The sequence below is a fragment of the Eurytemora carolleeae genome, unplaced genomic scaffold (genome assembly GCF_000591075.1).
Source record: "Eurytemora carolleeae unplaced genomic scaffold, Eaff_2.0 scaffold1058, whole genome shotgun sequence".
In the NCBI taxonomy this organism is placed as follows: Eukaryota; Metazoa; Arthropoda; class Copepoda; order Calanoida; family Temoridae; genus Eurytemora; species Eurytemora carolleeae.
The window spans coordinates 63,474-85,051 of NW_019396949.1; the positions used below are offsets into that span (position 1 = coordinate 63,474).

At 31.3% G+C, this 21,578-nt stretch overlaps 2 protein-coding genes and 1 long non-coding RNA gene across 4 annotated transcripts; all 3 read left to right on the plus strand.

Moving 5' to 3' along the window:
* The first annotated feature begins 534 nt into the window (after window positions 1-534).
* On the plus strand, window positions 535-4,234 carry LOC111710413 (uncharacterized). The gene is made up of 5 exons (XM_023484494.1): window positions 535-620; window positions 1,125-1,172; window positions 2,396-2,481; window positions 3,872-3,962; window positions 4,151-4,234. Exons 1-5 carry the CDS (start codon window positions 600-602, stop codon window positions 4,217-4,219), a joined length of 315 nt encoding a protein of 104 aa, XP_023340262.1. The 5' UTR covers window positions 535-599; the 3' UTR covers window positions 4,220-4,234.
* Window positions 4,235-5,935: 1,701 nt separating this feature from the next.
* Window positions 5,936-6,813, plus strand: LOC111710418 (uncharacterized). Its single transcript, XR_002767053.1, has 3 exons — window positions 5,936-6,046; window positions 6,276-6,328; window positions 6,520-6,813. It is a non-coding gene; the product is annotated as an uncharacterized LOC111710418 (long non-coding RNA).
* Window positions 6,814-8,663: 1,850 nt separating this feature from the next.
* LOC111710420 (uncharacterized) lies at window positions 8,664-20,353 on the plus strand. Of its 2 annotated transcripts, none has more exons than XM_023484504.1 (8): window positions 8,664-8,731; window positions 9,710-9,760; window positions 11,273-11,358; window positions 12,195-12,279; window positions 12,699-12,753; window positions 13,380-13,527; window positions 15,844-15,889; window positions 20,288-20,353. In XM_023484504.1, exons 1-8 carry the CDS (start codon window positions 8,711-8,713, stop codon window positions 20,336-20,338), a joined length of 543 nt encoding a protein of 180 aa, XP_023340272.1. In that variant the 5' UTR covers window positions 8,664-8,710; the 3' UTR covers window positions 20,339-20,353. The 2 variants fall into 2 exon arrangements, with proteins under 2 accessions (XP_023340272.1, XP_023340270.1); XM_023484502.1 differs by lacking the exon at window positions 20,288-20,353 and adding an exon at window positions 20,186-20,251 and having other exon boundaries at window positions 8,665-8,731.
* The last annotated feature ends 1,225 nt before the right edge of the window (window positions 20,354-21,578 follow it).

Below are 21,578 nucleotides of genomic sequence, written 5' to 3' on the forward strand. Positions count from 1 at the left end.
TAAGAAATTACAGGACTCCACTAAGATGCTACAAGGACTCCACAAAGATGATACAGGACTCCACTAAGATGTTATAGGGCTCTACTAAGATGATACAGGACTTCACTAAGATGTCTCAGGACTCCACTAAAAGAGGTTACAGGACTCCAGTAAGATATTACAGGACTTAAAGAGATGTTACAGGAATTTGAACTAAGATAGAACAGGACTCCACTAAAAGAGGTTACCGTACTCCAATAAGATATTACAGGACTTAAAAAGATGTTACAGGACTTTGAACTAGGATAGAACAGGACTCCACTAAGATGTTACAGGACTCCACTAAGATGTTACAGGACTCCACTAAGATGCTACAGGACTCCACTAAGATGTTTTAAAACTCCACTAAGATGTTACAGGACTCCAATAAGATGTTACAGGACTCCACTTAGATATTACAAGACTTCATCAAGTTGATACAAAAGATTCTTTGTTATCTTTTAATGATGAATTTAAAAAACCAAGTATTTATTACGTCATAATAAATCAATATCAGGATGTTTAAAGAAGATAAGAGAGATGTATTCTAGTTTATACAGTTTTAAACTATCTGGTCAATCATGAAGATTCTAATTCTTCTGGTAAATATTCAAATTCTGGTTTAAGGAACTACGTAAGCGCAATTTCAAGTGCATGGATATTCGAGATTTTTATAATAAAACTGTTAATTTTCACTCTGGGTTTTTCTGCAAAGTGACTTGCGCATTTCTTGTAGAAGAATTTATTAGAAATGATCACTTTTCGAATCAGAAAAACTGCACGTTATTTTCCACATTAAGATTAAGGTTTTAAAGGGACCGTTCACTTATTTTTTAGTTTACCCTGAAATTACCCAAATAAGTGAACGGTCCTTTTTAAGGTAACTTTGTGAATCGGGCATTGCAATCTTTACAAAGAGGGTAATATAAAGCTTACAGTCTCTTTAATGATGACATAATTTTGTTTATCTCGTACAGCCTGCAACCTTGTCATTTATAATTTACTTGCTTTTATCAGAGAAAACAACAAAATATTTCTGTAAAAGAAATTTTCATCTGCAATAGAAAATGTACATATTTTCCTATTTTTTGAAATTATATTTTTAGTCTTTGTGTGTGGCCTACTGCTATGGACAGAGCTGTAATGATTTCCAGGTTTATAAAATTAAATATTTAGACGTTTTATAAACATAACAGACAGGATAACATTTCAGAAAGAACTCTTTTTAAATTAGTGTGTCCTAGGATCGAATCTAATAATCGATGATTCAAATCTTGTATCATCGATCAAAGTTAAATTTTCATGAGGATTTGAATTGGTGATGCTGGATTTGAACCGACAGTATGTAGTTCAGCTACCTCACAAATTCATCAAAATATGTCTCTAAATCAATAAGTAAAAATCTAAACTAATAATTCATAATTCTGTATAAAAAAAATATTCTCTTTCGTTTCTGGTCGTAGTTGAATACAATCGCGTCTTCCTAAATCAGCAATCTCTTCAAATTTACTAAGTTTTTTATTTTTTTTTGTTATTTTTTCATACAAAACTCAACACCTGTAAAAAAAAGTTAAAAGAAAAGCGATACAAATTTATGTTGTATTGTCAATAGTGATCAATAAATTTGGAAATCAGATATGAAAGACACAGCTGGTTATTTTGCAATGGCTGGGCGGGGGTGTTTTTTTCAGAACAAATAATACATTTGATTAGTGGTGAGAGAATTTTTTGCAATTAAAATTATAATTTTAAAATATACTTATTTAGTTGGACATTAGACACTATATAAATTGTGAGAGCTTAACTCTATAAGGTTGGAGAGCCTGAATCTATGTATAGCCCCCCCCCCTCTTGTAGAAGAGGTAAACGTTGTAGTTGCATTGCACTTTCATAGGCCAAGTGTTCAAGGCCAGCGCATTAAAAAAAAATAGATAACAAACTGTTATGGTTGACAAAAAAATAACATTTAGTTTTAATGGCTTCTCAAAAATGTATTACCAACAAATTATGAGAGTTTTGCCAATTATGTACTATTTAGACATTTACTATTTGGATCTAGGTGAATGAAAAGATATCTTTATTCACTTCTAACAGTGCATTGATGAATTTATTGAATATCCAATTTTAAAGTTAAACAATGTTAAACTCTTTTTTTTCTAAATTTAAAATAGTATTTTCTGTCCGGGTTGGGACTTGTCCTTTGACTGAATATACAATATTATTTTCTGTCCAGGTTGGGACTTGTCCTTTGACTGAATATACAATATTATTATCTGTCCAGGTTGGGACTTGTCCTTTGACTGAATATACAATATTATTATCTGTCCAGGTTGGGACTTGTCCTTTGACTGAATATACAATATTATTTTATGTCCAGGTTGGGACTTGTCCTTTGACTGAATATACGATTGTTGCTGTAAACCATCACATTGCCTCTCCCTCCCTTTGCCAGGACGAATGCAGGTTGAGTAATATTTCTACAGTTGTCGTGGTAGATCTCAATACAATTTTGAAATCTACCTAACTCTAGTATACCAATTCCATTTGCTCCTGATCCAATCAGGGTTCAGCCGTGTGTTTGGTGTCTATTCTGAACCAATAAAAATAGTATGGCGGTAACATCTATCTTTCTATTTCTCTCATTATCCAATCAGAGTTATGAATCCTTCAATCGTTGCTATCAGTAAATGATAATATGTACTCATAGAGAATAGAATATATAGAGAGGAATTTACTAGAAAAAAGTGTAAAACGGCCATTTTGTTGTACTGTTTCCATACTGCAGGTGTACTTCACATATTTATACTATATAACCTGTTGGGCCCTGGAACATCATTTTGTAGAAAATCTAAAATTAATATTAAAAGAAAACCAAATTATGAAATTATGGTTTCATAATTGACCAATGACCATTTCACGTAGACTTTATGCCGGCTTTCCACTTTACAAACGATGATTTTCCGTTATAACTATATAAATCAAATGATGTTTTTATTCACCTAATTCATTATAAAGTTTATTCAACAGTTTAAAAAATTCGAAATTGAAATGGAAAGTATAGGGAACATACTGTATTAATGTACTCTACTGCACATAATTTGTGAACATTTACATGATTTGTACACTTTGAACTCTCTTTCAGGCTAAGAGGGACTGAAAAAATTCATACCGAGAGATTCTTTTAATTCCTCTCTATATATTCTATTCTCTATGTATGTACTTCTACTGAAACTGTGGTGACCTAACAGTAGAAACAATTTAACAATTAAACAAAGTTAAATTGTCTATTGACAGCTTCTCTTTGTTTACTTGTAAACTTTTAATAGGAAAAATTCTTGTTAAGGATCAAAGAATTATTGGTAAAAAGTCGTCTTCATTGTATTGATAAAATCGCTGACAACTGGTGTAAGGAAAAAATACACCTTTCCCAGATGGTTAAAAGTCCAATTAATTATTTTAAAATATGATTAATAACCTTTTTTCAAAGATAAGTCTTAAAAAATCAAACAAAAATATTTAATCCCTTTATCTTTGTAATCTGATGATCTAAACCTTTGATATTTCAAACTTAGACTATTCGATTTAATATAATTTATAATTTGAAATATAAAAGGTCTACTACATCTGATTTAAAAGATATAGGGGTCAGAAAATCCGAGCTTATTCCTTTGCTTATTTTCTTTGATTGTTCCTTTTTGTCAATGAAAGGGATTGGTTTGGTTAAATTTGAAATTGTTATTTTATCAACATTTCTTTAGTTTTATGGATTTATCATTTTTACTTTTTTGATTGATTGATTGATTAATTGATTGGTTGATTGATTTATTTATTGATTATGTTCTTGCTGTTCTAGACTAGAGCCTACAGGAACCTGTTCCTTTTTCACCCACTTTGAGACCCAGTGCTACCAGCTCAAAAGTTGTGATTTTATATCAACATGTCCGGTAAAAAGTTATAAATTCAAAAATGTCAACAAGAACAAAAATTTGAAAACTGTTCCTTCAGGTTTAAAATTATGAATTATGAATTAGAAAAATAAGGATATCTCTATCAATTCTGTAAAGATTTAGTGCGTACCTTTGTGAATCTTTAATGAACCGTCAACAGTTGTTATCTAAATCCACTATTGAAGGGTTGTGTGAGTGGCCCTGTATCCCCGGATTTTGATACCTGTGAATGGCCCTCTAATAACTGTAAGTAAATTTAAAGGTTATAATTTGTAAAATTGGGTTTGTTTCTCCTTTTCCATCAACAATTTATTACAATAATATCAATAAATGTTAAATTAAGGTTAGAAACAAATATAACAGCATGAACGGAAAATATCATAAAAATAAAATGGTGTTTACATATAATCTGATCAAAATAAAGAATCTAAAGATTTTTAGGGAAAAATCATTGTTAATTTTATGATTTTGTGCGATGGCTTCGGTGCACGTTTAGTGATATTTTTTTTTATAAAATTACCACATGTGAAAAGTATTTTCGCAAAAATTCCTCTTGATTATAAGCTGTCAGTTAATTTTTTTTTTGTCTGGAGCAAGAAACTGTATACAGAAACGCCCAACTCAGATAAACGCAAATTGTGTACTGCACATTGTGGGAGGAATGCAAACAAACCCAGTGCCCCCACAGAAGTTGGAAGGAAAGGACTACAGCTCTGATGTGATATATTACAGTCCAACAAAAAACAAGTTAATATATCAAGTTAGAGTGAATACTTATGATTTTTGGATTTCTGGTCAATATGAAAAATACAATAACAATATATTCTTATTCCACCCCATGGGCCCTTTTCCCTCAAAAAAGATGCGTTGCCCCTGAATTCTTTGTTTTGATCTCCTCCCACTGCAGTACACAGATTTGATGTATGAAATATGGCGGTTCCTGGTCTACATATTTCTTGGTCTGGAGTGACTACTACCAATTACATACCCTTTAATCTTGTGCATGAAATCAGAACCAGAGGATTAATGGAGTCAAAAAATTCTACCAGTGAAGTCAATAGAATAACCTTCTCCCACAGAGAATAGAATATATAGAGGGGAATTTAGAGAATCTCTCGGTATGAATTTTTTCAGTCCCTTTCAGCCTGAAAGGGAGTTCAAAGTGTACAAATCATGTAAATGTTCACAAATTATATGCAGTAGAGTACATTAATACAGTATGTTCCCTAGACTATCCATTTCAATTTCCAACTTTTAAAGCTGTTAAATAAACTTTATAATGAATTAGGTGAATAAAAACATCATTTAATTTATAGTTATAACGGAAAATCATCGTTTGTAAAGTGAAAGGCATAGAGTCTATGTGAAATGATCATTGGTCAATTATGAAACCAGTCTATTTCATAATTTTGTTTTCTTTTATCATTAATTTTAGATTTTTTATAAAATGATGTTCCAGGGCCCAAAAGGTTATATAGCATAAATACGTGAAGTACACCTGCAGTATGGAAACAGTACAACAAAATGGCCGTTTTACACTTTTTTCTAGTAAATTCCCCTTTAATATATATTCTATTCTCTTTGCCTTCTCCTCCTGGGTAGTTTGCAGTGGAATGAAAACATGTATAATATATTGATACAACGTGAAATATATATAATATATCGATACACCGTGAAATATATATAATATATCGATACAACGTGAAATTTAATTTGATTTGAAGTTCATATCAATATTATTCAATATTATTATCTGTCCAGGTTGGGACTTGTCCTTTGACTGAATATACAATATTATTATCTGTCCAGGTTGGGACTTGTCCTTTGACTGAATATAATAATAATAATATTAATGGTAATAATAATAAGAATAATAATAATAATAATAATGATGATGATGATGATGATGATGATGATGATGATGATGATGATAGTGATGATGATGATGATTATGATGATAATGTTTTGTAATATTTAGCAAGAAGCGTAAAAAAATCAACTCTGATATTTAGGCTATATGTCAAGCTAGAGATGCTTGCCAGTATTTTTCTCATTATCTAGATGAACGCGGAGAACATAAGGTGATTAATTTCTTGAATCTAATCTTCCAAAATTCTGTGTAATTTAAAAGAAATTTTTAACATTTTCACATTACTATAAATAACCTTGATAAGATTTTTTGCGGACGTTCGAATCGCTAACTTAAAATAACAATATCTGGACCCGTTAATCCTGCAAAGTTACGAAGCCAACAGATAGCAGGATTAAAAATGTAAAAGATGAACAAAAAAATAATAAACGCAATTTCAGGGACACTGTTTGTTACACTGGGATTGCTATTGGTTGGAGTCCAAAGATTGTAGGTAGAACACAATTTGTTCATATGACCTTTGTCAGCTTGCAGTAGGAGCAAGGGAAATATTTTTTAAAGTAAAACTAAGAAATACTATTTCGAAAATAATCCTGAATTGTTTAGATATTAAAAAAAAATGTTCACTAATCAGAGAAAAGATAATAATAGTTTCCTGATCTAAACAATAAACAAGCTTTTTAGGGTTTTTGAACGTGAATGTCCATTTATCCCACCAAAGGACATGAATGAGGATGAGGATGTAAATGATGCTCGCGAGGAGCTAGATGCACCGGAGGATGGCGTCAATTTTGAAATTGATGCTGAGGACCTTGAGAACAGGAGTGTACACTGTGGCTGCTTGTCTGGGCCCAAGTTTCCTTCTATCGATGATTGCCAAGTTTTTAGGTTTTAGAGTTTTTACACGGTTAATACTGTGATATAACAAATTGCTTTTTAGATAGATAAAACAGTTTTGAAATAAATTTGAATCAAAGATTCTGCATTATATATAATTTACATGCATATGGACAATTAGAATTTAAATATTTTCTAATAACTGCGGATGACCAATTATTAAACCGATTAAACCATTTCTCAATATCTAAAGTAAAATCATCAGAGTGAAGATATAAGTCTTTGATCTTCGAAAACTATCCAATGAAAAAAGTTACAGATAACAAAATTCTTTAAGTCTCTAGGAATTTTGAAAACAAAAAAGTAGAACATATTAGAAAATGTCAACACTAGGGGTAATTCATGATCCAATTTTTTCAAGAATATTATTTTCTAAAATTAGGGTTCATAACAAAAAGCTACAAACTTTCTCAGTAAAACTTGTAGTCGTTTAATGTTTTGCTTTGCCAAGGAACAAAGAAGTTAACAATTGCAGGGAGCTATGAATATAAAGAAACAGACAGTATAAATTTTATACATTCTCATCCTTTGTAATAATAAAATAATAAAATATTGAAATAATAAAATAGCTCGCTTTGGTTTAACACACTTCTAAAAATAGCTTTATTTGTCGGCTGTAATTGAAAATCTACGCAAAATAAATTTGATTTGATTGAAATGTGCGAAATTTTCCTTTTTTTAAGTAATTGAAATTGAAAAGCATAAATAATACACAAAGAGCGCAAGGCAATCTGCAACAATGTTAAAATGTCCTAAGGTATGAAGAGAGCACCAAAGAGGCAGACCAAATTTTGGGAAAGAGCAGAACTAGAATTATAACATATCGGAATTGTTAATTCAATAAATATTACTTCTAAAATCAGGGTGACCACTGAGTGCCATCAATGCAATTGTTTCAAATCCATTTCAAGCTGTCATGTTTCGAGGGACACGCTGTTTACTACAATATGTGAAGTACAGAACGTCCCATATCATATTAGATTATCTCCAAGTTTTAACGCCAAAATAAACTCATAATACTCGAAAAACCTAGCATTTTCCGCAAAAAAAATCTTATTCAATTTTTCAAAATGATTCATTTTTCTCAAATTTTCTGATTAGTCCCGAAAATCTTAACTTAGACCTATTGACGATATCGTATGATGTGGGACTCCCTGTATAACAACATTACAAATTTTAATGTTCTGAAACCTGACTACAACTTTGCTTTCAATAAAAAATCTTAGATCGTTAAACGTGCTAACTGGTGCTAACCTATAGAGAATCGACTAATTGCATCGATTGAACGCTTGTTTTTGCTTCAGGATTCCTTGAAAAAAAACTTTTTTAAAAATCAACGAATTAATATTCTAAAGACTGTATATGTATAGCACATAAAGTCCGGTACATGTGTGTTTATACAATACACACAGGTCTGCCCCTTTAGTAATTGTAATTTACAGTCCAAACTAGGACCGCAAAGGTTGGCCCAGCTCGGATACTCTCCTTTTTATGATCCTAACATTTAAGAAATTTGTGTATAAATGAACAGAACTGTACGTAACGAAAACGAAATAATTGATTCTAACATTGATTTATTGACAAATTTCTTTTGTAAAATTTGTTCCTAAACATCTAATTCGTTTACTTAATAATTTTTACTTTATTTTTCGTCGTCGTTATTTAATAATTAAATGAAGACGTACCCAATCAAATTCTTGATTTTAAACGTCGACTATTCACTCAAACTCAGTAATTAAATATTGTGAAAACGTTTTATATGTCTCAAATGAATCCAAAAGAATTTGACCACAACACTGCATAATCATTTTAACTACCTTACATAGCCGGTCACTCCCTTTAGTGCAATTTTCACTCAGACGCAAAAATAAAGATAATAAGAATTTTTTACAGTGTTTATTCCTGGAAAAAAGATAAGGACTAACCCCGGACTAACCAGCCTTTTTATCAAATAGTTTTCATTTTACAACTACAGACGATGATTCTCGGAATTTTATTGGTAAATCGAATTGTTGTTTCTCAAGTACTATTAGTACTACCATAGATTGTATAGTAAAGGGTGTTCCAATAAACGAATTGAGAGTTGCAATTTTGATATCGACTTTTCGGAAATGATTTTTTGATTTAATATGGTTTTAGTAACGAGAAAAAGGTGTTATCAAAAGATTTTTCGTCTGCTAGAGTTTAGAATTTGTTTTTATATGATTTGGTTGCAAATAAACTTGGTTGTACTCAAGGTACTAATGCAAGGAAAGTTAATTGCAGTTGCGTATACTCTGCGTACATATTGAAACCAGTTCTCTCTAGGCGGGATTTGTAAACAAGAATAGATGAATCAGTGTTCGTTTAGTATCCGAGGAGGTTAAAAGCCTTAAAGTTTGACAATCTTGATAATTCACATAATAGTTTCCTATGATCAGAGTATTTTAATGGTTTTTTATTAAAAAAAAAAAACATGAATCACATGTCAGGCTGTGACATCCGTTTTGTACACTGCAGTACAGAAGATGCGTAAACCTCTGAAATAACTTTCCTTGCATTATAACCTTGGTTGTACTTAGTAAAATAAGAAATTCTTGTATACGTGTCGTACAAGCTTGTATATGAAGTAGCTGTACATGTCTTCTTTTAATATTATCATTATTATTTTTATTAATATTATTATCATTATTGTCAATATTTTCACCATTATATTTAGTATTATTATCCTTATTATCATTAATATCAAATTATTATTTTCGCGAGTGTTGCTCTATAAACTGTACATTTTATAATCTGTTTTCCTTGCAAAGAGTATACTCTGTGTAAATTACGTCACACTCAAAAAAAAAATTGCTATATCTTCGTCATTCTGTAATGCACAAAGGTAACATGTTGAGTTGAACATGCCACTCTAAAAATAGAGGGTCGCATATACAGTCCTTTTATGGCACTCCTTATAAAGTTAGAAAAAGAACTATAATTTATAATTGTTTAGATTTTCTGTATAACCCACTGCTATGGTTTTAACACGTGTTCCGACTTTCAGGTGAATTGTTAGAATTATTGTACATTGTACCGAATGATTGTACTTTGTACCGCTGTACCCTCCTTAGAATGATTGTACTTTGTACCGCTGTACCTTCCTTAGAATTATTGTACTTTGTACCGCTGTACCCTCCTTTCCCAGTGCTAACCTGGGCAATGATATCAATCAAGAACACATTTGTTAAGATATGAGAACATTTTAATGTAAAAATAACAAAATAATAGATATTTCTCTCACTGGGTTATGTCCAGCTAACACATTTTATTATTTAATTCAAAACAAATATTCGGTATTTCAAAGTACTTTTGTTTAAACAATATTACAGACAAATTATTAGGAATTCAATCTAAAAATCAAGAGGAGTAATTCTTGATTTTCCAATATTCGCTTTTACTCTCCGAAAGCTTAGTTAAGGGTGCTTTCGTTATGAAAGAGTAGTTGAAGTTCCACTTTTTTCATCAACCCTTTTTCTTGGTAAGAAAACCCCTTTTTTGGTAAAAAAAACTTTTTTGGTAAAAAAACCCTTTTTTTGGATAAGAAGAACTCTTTTTATTACCCCTTTCTTGAAAGAAACCATCTTTTTTGGTAAAAAAAATGCGCAGCTTAACAGAAAAGAGGACCTTCTACTATTCCTACTTTTTTGTATGGCTCCACTTTTTATATATTAAAAAACTTCAAGTCATATTATTTTCCAATTTTGGCAATATATGCCGCAAACCTTTATTTTATCATCCCTATATCTTTGCAACCTTATGTCGTAGACCGTTGATAATTCAAACTACGAATTTTTACACCATTATGCTGCCAAAGATAGAATTAGACAATTTGAGAAAAAACTTAGTTCCTTCGGAACTTTATAAAGGAAGTGGATAAGATTAATGTTTAAAGTTTACTCATTACATCTTTCTTTTTCAACATCTTGTAAACTGGTCGGCGTTTATATTAATACAACGAAGACGACTTTTCAAATTATGATTTTGTTTTTAATAATCTTTGTTCTTTTTATAAGTTTACAACAAAACAAAAGGAAGCTGTTAATTGACAGATTCTCTTTGTTTACATGATAATGTGCATGTCACAAAATGCCAGTCTTCCCGAGTCAAGATTAACTGCAGAAAACGGACTGTATTTCTGACTTCTCTACGTAGGGTTTCAGCCAGGTCTCTTCAACGCGAGGTGTTACACTTAACTAACTATTTATCATGGGTACCAGAATACTATTTATTGAAACATAAGGTTACAGGTCAAATAGGGTGGCCGGACCGGCGTGACAGACACCCAACTAGGACACATATATATATATTTACAAGTTTCATGAACGATAAAGTTAATCTTTTATTTGGTTACGAAGTGTGCATAAAATAATAATACTTATTAGAAGGAATATAGATAAGGTATCAGGTTTCTCTGATATAATACTCGGAGATATTTGTTACATGTATCCATTCTATGCTGTTAGAAAGCTGGGTAGAAATCAAAAATTGAAATTGAAATTAAATCAGATTGTATTAGGAAGGATCTTGTCCTCTAAGTGAGCTAAATATAATCAGCATAGTAAATCAAATACAGACACCAGGACTTTGCCAGGATGTATGCAGGTTAGTCTCACTTGGATAGGGTACATTTTAATATCTAACTTTGATTATATTTTAGAACTAACTCTGAGTATATTATAGAACTAACTCTGATTATATTATAGAACTTACTCTGATTATATTATAGAACTTACTCTGATTATATTTTAGAACTAACTCTGATTATATTATAGAACTAACTCTGATTATATTATAGAACTAACTCTGATTATATTATAGATCTAACTCTGACTATATTATAGAACTAACTCTGATTATATTATAGAACTAACTCTGATTATATTAAAGATCTAACTTTGATTATATTATAGATCTAATTCTGATTATATTATAGAACTGACTCTGATTATATTATAGAACTAACTCTGATTATATTATAGATCTAACTCTGATTATTTTATAGATCTAACTCTGATCATATTATAGAACTAACTCTGATCATATTATAGATTCAAGTCTGATTATATTATAGAACTAACTCTGATTATATTATAGAACTAACTCTGATTATATTATAGAACTAACTCTGATTATATTTTAGAACTAACTCTGGTTATATTATAGAACTAACTCTGATTATATTATAGAACTAACTTTGATTATACTATAGAACTAACTCTGATTATAGTATAGATATAACTCTGATTATATTATAGAACTAACTCTGATTATATTTTAGATCTAACTCTGATTATATTATAGAACTAACTCTGATTATATTATAGATCTAACTCTGATTATATTATAGAACTAACTCTGATTGTATTATAGATCTAACTCTGATTATATTATAGAACTAACTCTGATTATATTATAGATCTAATTCTGATTTTATTAAGATCTAATTCTGATTGCATATTTTTCACTCATTCTGGTGATCAATGTTTTTTACTACGAGGATGTGGCTCAATTGAGAACTGTCAGGTATAAATGAATGTGCGCATTGTGTTTTGTGTGTTACTCATTGTACATTATATATATATATATTGTTCTTTTAGGGCGCTTCGCGCCCATCTTCTATTTCAAGTGTAAGTAATTTCTCTTTGTAAAACAAAGACAAAAAAAATGTTTGTTGATTTTATAAAATAAATTCGTGGTTTTTCCAAATTTTCAAAAATCGAATTTTGTTAGAGGCAATTTTTTTAATTCGGTCATCCATAAACCTTCCCTGGGGATCACACACAAAACTTGGGCCCGATCGGTCTAGCCGTTTCGACGTTTATTGGATACAAACAGACAAACAAATAGACAGACAAGCAAAGCATGTAAATTAATATAAATATATATATATATATCCATATATCCATAAATTCATATATTTACGATACATATTTACATGCCAGGGTTGTGTGAGTGGACCCCCATCTCCTGATTTTGACACATGTCCCTGGCCTCCAGGTACAGGGTGCTCTCACAAATATGGGAATTTATTGACGTCTTTAAATCGTCTTTACTCAACAATATTTTAACAAAAATAACAATTGATCTTCAAAATATGGCCACTGCTTTTTAATCGTAAAATTGAGAAGTCTCAATTGTAAATCAAATAAATAACAAAAATTTACAAACATTTATTTTCTCTGTCAATTGTAACGACGAATGTTACAAATAATACATTTCAGAAATTAAGAGACATACAACCTTACATTTTTAATACTATAACTATCAGAAAGTAAAGTTAATTTTCATAAAAGCATCGTTCATGTTCTCATACAATTGTTTAATAATATAATAATACTGTGACACCTTATATCAGTACTTTTGCTGTTAAAGATTGTTTTGTTATTATGCTTTTATAAGAAAGCTTTTCTCTCATGCAGGAATAAAAATAAAGTTACAAAAATAAATGTGTTTTGAAAAGAGAGTAGTTTGAAGAAGCTGGTAATATTCTTAAAATAAAAGATCACTTGGGTTTCATTTTTTTGTAAATTTTCTTCTTATTGAGCTGCTAAAAATTTATAAGATTATTTGTAAATTTTATCCAGGAAAAAATATTTACAAACGGATAATATTTCATGTTACAGGCCCAACAACTTCTACCCCCGAAGAAACAACAACAACAACATTATCATCTACATCTAAACCAACAACAACAACAACTATGTCTACTGAATCTACTACGTCTACTGTAGACTGTACTGAATTTTTCCCTGGTTACATCTGCTCGGACAGGTTTACATCAATTTGATTTAACAAAATTATTAGTGTCCAGTTTGGGAACTCAGCTTTGCCTGGAAAGCAAACCTTTTCGGTAAAAGTCAACTTACTCATACAAAGAAAAAACTTCACCTTTGTTCCCAAATCTAAATTTGAGGCAAATCGGTCACACTAAACTCTCACAAAAAGGAGATGGTTTATTTGGTGTACTTCACGTTATAGTAGTATATAGTCTGTATGTGTACGTACGTACTTTACAGCTTGCCCTAACTTTCTTAAAGTCAGTTCGTTTTTTCAAATGAACCGGGGTTTACAGTGGATCTGCAGTCCGTTACTTCAAATTTATCGGAGTTTACAGAGGATCTGGAGTCCGTTTACTTTAAATGAACCGGAGTTTACATTGGATCTGCAGTTCGTTACTTCAAATGAACCGGAGTTTACAGTGGATCTGCAGTCCGTTACTTCAACATGAACTGGGGTTTACAGTGGATCTGCAGTCCGTTTACTTCAAATGAACTGGAGTTTACAGTGGATCTGCAGTCCGTTACTTCAAATTTACCGGAGTTTACAGTGGATCTGCAGTCGGTTACTTCAAATTTACCGGAGTTTACAATGGATCTGCAGTCCATTACTTTAAATTTACCAGAGTTTACAGTGGATCTGCAGTCCGTTATTTCAAATTTACCGGAGTTTACAGTGGATCTGCAGTCCGCTACTTCAAATAAACCGGAGTTTACAGTGGATCTGCAGTCCGTTATTTCAAATTTACCGGAGTTTACAGTGGATCTGCAGTCCGTTTCTTCAAATAAATCGGAGTTTACAGTGGATCTCCAGTCCATTATTTCAAATTTACCGGAGTTTACAGTGGATCTGCAGTCCGTTTACTTCAAATTTACCGTAGTTTACAGTGGATCTGCAGTCCGTTTACTTCAAATGAACTGGAGTTTACAGTGGATGTGCAGTCCATTACTTCAAATGAACCGGTGTTTACAGTGGATCTGCAGTCCATTTACTTCAAATGAACCGGAGTTTACAGTGGATCTGCAGTCCGTTACTTCAATTTTACCGGAGTTTACAGTGGATCTGCAGTCCGTTACTTCAAATGAACCGGAGTTTACAGTGGATCTGCAGTCCGTTAGTTCAAATGAACCGGGGTTTACAGTGGATCTGCAGTCCGTTACTTCAAATTTACCAGAGTTTACAGTGGAACTGCAGTCGGTTATTTCAAATGAACCGCGGTTTACAGTGGATCTGCAGTCCATTACTTTAAATTTACCAGAGTTTACAGTGGATCTCCAGTCTGTTATTTCAAATGAACCGCGGTTTACAGTGGATCTGCAGTCCATTACTTCAAATTTACCAGAGTTTACAGTGGATCTGCAGTCCGTTATTTCAAATGAACCGCGGTTTACAGTGGATCTGCAGTCCGTTACTTGCAGTGGTCAAAGAGTTTCAGAGTTATAATCAGAAATAAAATAACACAATAAGATAAACAGAGATTACTAGTTTAAATACATATTTATATATGCAGATATAGGGTTACCTTCAAAGAAACTTAAACGACGATCTGAAAAATAAAGTTTTTACTGATATACTAAATTATTTGGCAATGAAAGAAACAAAGTTTGCATGCAGAATTATTTGCAAGAATGTGAGAAAACAAGACTGAACAAATTTCGCATAGTCGTCTCTGAAGTCTCATACTTTGTTGATAGCCCTGTAAAATTGAACAGAATGTTCATCATCCTTACGTTCCTAATTGCATTCAATTATGTAATTTCTAATTGTCGAACAATACAGTTAGAACCAGAAAAATGTGGAATAGGAAGACGTCATAAATAAGTGTATTTGATTTTGATAAAAGCAAATAGTTTTACCAGAAAACAACTTAGTCAAGTTCGTCCGTTTTTGCTGCATAATTGCTTATATAATCAGGGGACTATTCTTAATGTCATAAATTGAATCTTAAAGTCGTCTTCCTATTTCGAAGTTTTCTGGTTCTCACTGTTCATTTCTGAAAATTTATATTTTGCATTATTATTGATTAGCTGTCGTAGGATACATTCATACAAAGCGAACAATGGCTTGATAATTTTAATTAGTAATAAAATGAAATACAAGAATCGAACTTAAATAATTTTTTTTTAAATTCAAAATTTTCTTTATCTCACGGACAACGCCGGGCACTCCAGCTAGTATATGATAAAGACCACTGTAAAAAGATCAATATATTATGAATACCCCTGTAGAAAGATCAATATATTATGAATACCCCTGAAAAAAGATCAATATATTATGAATACCCCTGTAAAATGATGAATATATTTGTAGTGAACTGGATCATGTTGAGCATATCGTATCTCGGCTTGAATGTCAGGTATTTATATAATCAAAAGAATGATGTTCAAATAAATGCTTTTTTTCTAAATACAATTTTTTTTAAATGAAGCTTTCAAAAAAACTATGGCAGTGAAACCGGTAATACTAAATGGGTGGGTAGGCACATCACACAAGAATGGGATTGTGCATTTGGCGTCCCGTCCCGTTTTGCCTTATATTTGCTGTACAGCCTTCTTTAGCAGGTTCAAAGTCGGCGCAGCATTTCCAGTGAATTTAGCACAAAGCAACGTAGGGTTTCCAACGTAATAGATTATTCACTTACGCGAAATTACGTTCAGTTACGCGAGACAATTTTCATTTCGTGTAATTTCGCAGGATTTCGCGTAATCACGCAATTACGCAAAATTACGGCGTAATTTCTACAATGTTATTTCACGAAATTTTGTAATAATTACGCGTAATTAGCGAAACTTCGATTTCGCCAAATTACGCTGTAATTACGCGAAACTAGACTTTCTTTCGTATACGTAATTAGCGCGTAATTTCGCGCAATGCTCCTCCAAAAGTGAATTACAGTGCAGTGTTACGCGTAATTACGCGTAATTACGTGTAACGTATTTACGACTGGAAACAGATTTACCGGTAACTTGAAAATTCACTTATTAAGTAAAATGGTGCACTGCACACATGCTTGTTATAGTTAATGCCTTACTCCTAGAACCAGTAAATGCCTTACTCCTAAAACCGCTTATAGGCTCATATCAATCCAGGTACAACTCAATCCCTCTCGTAGGTCTACGAGGGATAATACCTGATCAGTTCAACAATACTTTACTATTTTACAGACAATGTACAACGTATATAACTATGGGATTTATTACATGCTGGGTTTTCTTTTAACTAGGAGAAACTATACGAAAAATTGAACGCATAAAAAACAGATTCAGTTAGAATCTTGGGAATATGGCTGGATACTAAATTGAACTTTCATACCACTTTTTCACTTTATGGTATGAAAAAAATTAAAACCATGAAATTGCTTTATTACTCCTTTAACACTCTCATTTATAATTTAGTTCAACATTTTTAATGCTATTTTCAAACAAAAATATTGATAAGATATGAATCATTGCAAAAGAAAGCTATTCGTCTATTGACGGGGTTACCTAGAATAAGTCCAAAGTGATTAAATTCTAAAGTGGGACAAACTCATAGTTGGATGACGACATTTTATGTCCCAAGCATTTAAAAATAGTAAAATATATAAATTGGTCTGTACGGAGTGCTGCAGTACAACAGAAACTGGACTCATTTCTTTACAAACACAGACTTAGAGTTTGTATTTAACGGTTAATTCAGAAGTGAATTTTAGCCATTTTACTGCACAGTAAATAATTTCAGACAGCACAATAATGCCTGCATGCATAATCCGTAAAACAAGGAATGCATAATCAGTAAAACAAGGAATGCACAATTTGTGATATTGAAAACTGAAGATCTTCGAAATATATCTTTTGGTCTTCACTTTTGTATTTTGACAGATTTAGAGTGACTGAGAACTAAGACATAATTTTAAAGATATTAAGAGAGGCGTATTCAGGTTTTTTACCCCCAAAGAATACATTTCTTTTTCTTTTTAGGGGGGACCAAACCCCCCCAGCATTTATTTCACTGATCCAGGAGGGGTATGAGCCCTCTCTAAATACGCCTCTGGAATCTGGATAGTAACATAATTGTGTTTAAGAATTTTACAAACATATTTCGGAATAGAATGGAGTGAGATTTGAAAGAACAAAACTAAGCAGTTTTAAAGATAGATTCCTATAGAATTAGAAATACGTGCCAGGCAAAATCAATAAATCCGATTAAGCGACTATATAGTATTTACATATAAACTATATAAAAAACATACTAAAAATTTAGATTTTTAATTATGAAAATTTCGAAGTTCTAACTGAAGACGACATTTATATGGGTCTTTAGTCTAATTATTCTAGTCTTTACTTTCCAAAAGAAATCTTTTCATGCAATTATTTCCAAACCAAATAGAACCTTATGGCCCAACCTGTCGTCCTTGTTTAGTCTGTTCCACTTTAGTATTTATTAACTTTGGAATAAGTCACACAGCGGAAGCTTTTTGGGCTTTGGACATACTCCCCTTCAGAAAATTATGAGTTTTTAATGTTATAAAATTTTTATTTCAATATCCAGGAGACCAATTACCCCCAACATTTAAAAAAGATTTTATATTATCAAAAAATATCAAAAACTTAGGAACAAAAATGATATTTATATTCCTAGAGGGAAATCTATTAAAATTGGACTGCTCCATCCTCACAATTTCCCTAAAATATGGTATGAAAATAAACGACACTTTTTAAAGCTTTCAAATATCAATCTTATTTCGAATTTTAAACAGAATTTAATTGAAGATTTTTTATCAGCAGAACAAAAGTTTTAATTTTATCACAAGCTATGTTTGCAAAAGAATCGAAAAAAGCAATTTTACGATTTTACAAAGAAAAGAATAAAAAGATTAAGAAGAGTAAAAGATATAATCAAACATAAAGGATGTCAAAAATCGGCGCGAATTGAAAAGATGCTTAAAAATGCCCGTTTTCCGTAGAACCCTTACCTTTTCCACAACCCATAAAGCCTTTTCCATTTTTTTAAACATTGCAAATAAACATATCATTTTTATTTCTAAAAGTTTTTAGTTCCTCTACGAAAAATACTTACAATCCTCTACCAGTTTATATTAAACATAGTGTAAACAATTAATATTTAACTTTCCTTTTCCTTTCCTTTCCTTTGATTTCTATTTTCTATATTTTTTAGAATTGGGGGGGAAATATTCCCACAACCTCTACTTTTGGAGGTTTTAACATATTTTCTCCTGGAACACTTAATTTTTTATGTTTTTGTTATATTTCATAAACAAATAATTACCATAGAGAATAGAATATATAGAGAGGAATTAAAATAATCTCTCGGTATGAATTTTTTCAGTCCCTTTCAGCCTGAAAGGGAGTTCAAAGTGTACAAATCATGTAAATGTTCACAAATTATATGCAGTAGAAATTTTTGTTTTGTTTTACGATGTACACAAAGAGAACATGTTCACAATTAATTTAGAAGATGGGCGAGAAGCGCCCTCTAAGGCTAGTTCCTAAAAAAATATATATATTTCTGTTTCTTAGAAGTTTACATTTTGAGAAAAACGATCCGTACAGTAAATAGGCATAATTTGAGTAGGAAGAAAAATATATTAAAAATGTCATGAAAAGATAATCTTGTGCCACCAACCTAAAATGGCGCCCTTGAACTTTTTATCTAAAACATATTTATCTCAAACACCTCATCTTGTTAAAACACACTAAAGACTAAAAATCCTTCAAATCTTTAAATCAACATTGTTTAATGCACACCTGTACGTAGTACGTACCCTAGTACGCTGTATATATTATTTAAACATCCAGTTCAATTTATCATTAATATTGATATGCGGAGCATTATGTTAACAATTATATGTTGAATTTTGACATTATGTCAAATAATTAGTTGAATTTTGATATAATACAGTGAAACCCTTAATAACGAATACATCGGAAGAATTTATCAAATGTCGTCTTGACAATTTTTCAATGAGTTTTATACTATATTACGTAAATTTCAGTATTTGCGAAAATAAATAAATAGCCATGAAGCGGGAACAGTTTTAAAGAGTTCCATTTAATCATTTGATTAAATAACTAAATATCTGCAACATTCCAGTATCAGAAAGTGAAGAATACGATATTTGATAAATTCTTTCGATGTATTCGTTATTAAGGGTTTCACTGTATCAGCTGATATGTGGTATTTGGACATTACGTCAGATTGTATGTTCTATTTAGACATTATGCCAGTTCATATGTTGTATTCTGAAATTATGTCAGCAAATATGTTGTATTCTGAAATTATGTCAGCAAATATGTTGTATTTGGACATTATGTCAGCAAATATGTTGTATTTAGGCTTTATGCCAGCTTATATGTTACATTTATGCCTTATGTCAGCTTAAATGTTACATTTAGACATTATTTCAGCTAAAATATTGTATTTAGACACTTTGTCAGTGTATATGATGTTGTTACAAAGTAAATAAGTTTTTCTGGTGAAATGGGTCTGTTCACTCTGCACATTTGCTGTGTCCCATGCTCAATGAACTAATTTAAGTCATAAATTTTCTATAAAAGTCGTCTTCATATTTCAGAGTTTTCTGGTTATCACTGTATGTTGTATTTGTCAGCTAATATGCTGTATTTGTCAACTATAAATATGTTATATTTAGACCTTATGTCAGCTAATATACTGTATTTGTCAACTAATATGTTATATTTAGACCTTATGTCAGCTAATATGCTGTATTTGTCAACTAATATGTTATAATTAGACCTTATGTCAGCTAGTATACTGTATTTGTCAACTAATATGTTATATTTAGACCTTATGTCAGCTAATATGCTGTATTTGTCAACTATAAATATGTTATATTTAGNTATCTAAGAATAAAAATACAAAAAATATAAAAATGTATGAGATGAATATTCATTTGCTCTGACTGTTTAAATACTTCGAGATAATTATGTACTTAGATCCATATCATCTACTTTGGTATAAGTTGTTTAATTAAATGTCGGAATTATTCAAAACAAGAGTTGTAGACTGTTTAGTATATTCAGGCCAGGCCTGGTCTAAGAATCTAAGGGTCTCGTGGAAGGATCAGAATCTGCAATCCCTTATAATACCCTTTTCATGACCCCCTCCCCTCATTCTAGCTCTTTACATTTTCATTTTAATTGCCTACCCTTAAACCCCTAAATTTACCCCCACCCCCTCTCCAAGAAACATAAAAACTTACCTCTTTTAATAAAGAATTAAGTTTTTGCAACAAACTCTGTCTTAGACCTTTCTAAATATCTATTCTGTAATAATCATTAATAAACTGAGTTTGAAGTATCAAAGGTGTTCAGCATCAGACAGCAAAGATATAGGGATTAGTAAATTTGAATCTGTGACAAGATCCCATTTCCTTTTACAAGGAAAAGTAGAGATTTGTTAAATTTTATTAGAATGTACAGGGTGACCCAAAAGGATGAGATTTATTATATTTAAGTAGAATGTACAGGGTGACCCATGAGGATGAGATTTATTAGATATAAATAGAATGTACAGGGTGACCCACAAAGGATGATATTTATTAAATATAAATAGAATACATAGGGTGACCCAAAAGGATGAGATTTATTAGATTTTATTAGAATGTGCAGGGTGACCCACAAAGGATGAGATTTATTAGATATAAATAGAATGTACAGGGTGACCCAAAAAGAATGAGATTTTAGTAAAAACCTTTCAACTCCTAAAATGTTATGATTTGATGGTTTTGGCTTCTGTTTTGAATAGAAAAGTTTTATGGTATATTAAATAATCTACAGTAAAGAAAGAAACTTGTTTACAGCTACACGCCTACAGGAGGAACCCTAAGTGCAAGAAAAAGAACTAAATAAATTCCTTAAAGTCGTCTCTGAAGTCTAATCCTTTGTGGGTCACCCTATATCTTTATCTAGGGTCACTGTTTTCTACATAATACATGTCAATATTTGGATAACGAGGACTGCAGGAACATTACCAATATACTAGCTTGAGAACCCAGCGTTGCTCATAGTTACTCCCGCTGTTTA

What these genes read in the sequence shown, in the direction of transcription:
- LOC111710420 (XM_023484504.1), top strand. Translation starts at nt 8,711, where the DNA reads ATGATTCTCGGAATTTTATTG. An exon ending in GCTCAATTGAGAACTGTCAG is followed by an intron (nt 12,280 to 12,698) that starts GTATAAATGAAT and finishes TTTACATGCCAG; the next exon opens with GGTTGTGTGAGTGGACCCCC. An exon ending in CACATGTCCCTGGCCTCCAG is followed by an intron (nt 12,754 to 13,379) that starts GTACAGGGTGCT and finishes TTCATGTTACAG; the next exon opens with GCCCAACAACTTCTACCCCC.
- LOC111710413 (XM_023484494.1), top strand. Translation starts at nt 600, where the DNA reads ATGAAGATTCTAATTCTTCTG. An exon ending in AGAGCTGTAATGATTTCCAG is followed by an intron (nt 1,173 to 2,395) that starts GTTTATAAAATT and finishes TTTTATGTCCAG; the next exon opens with GTTGGGACTTGTCCTTTGAC. An exon ending in CTTTGCCAGGACGAATGCAG is followed by an intron (nt 2,482 to 3,871) that starts GTTGAGTAATAT and finishes TTGCTGTTCTAG; the next exon opens with ACTAGAGCCTACAGGAACCT.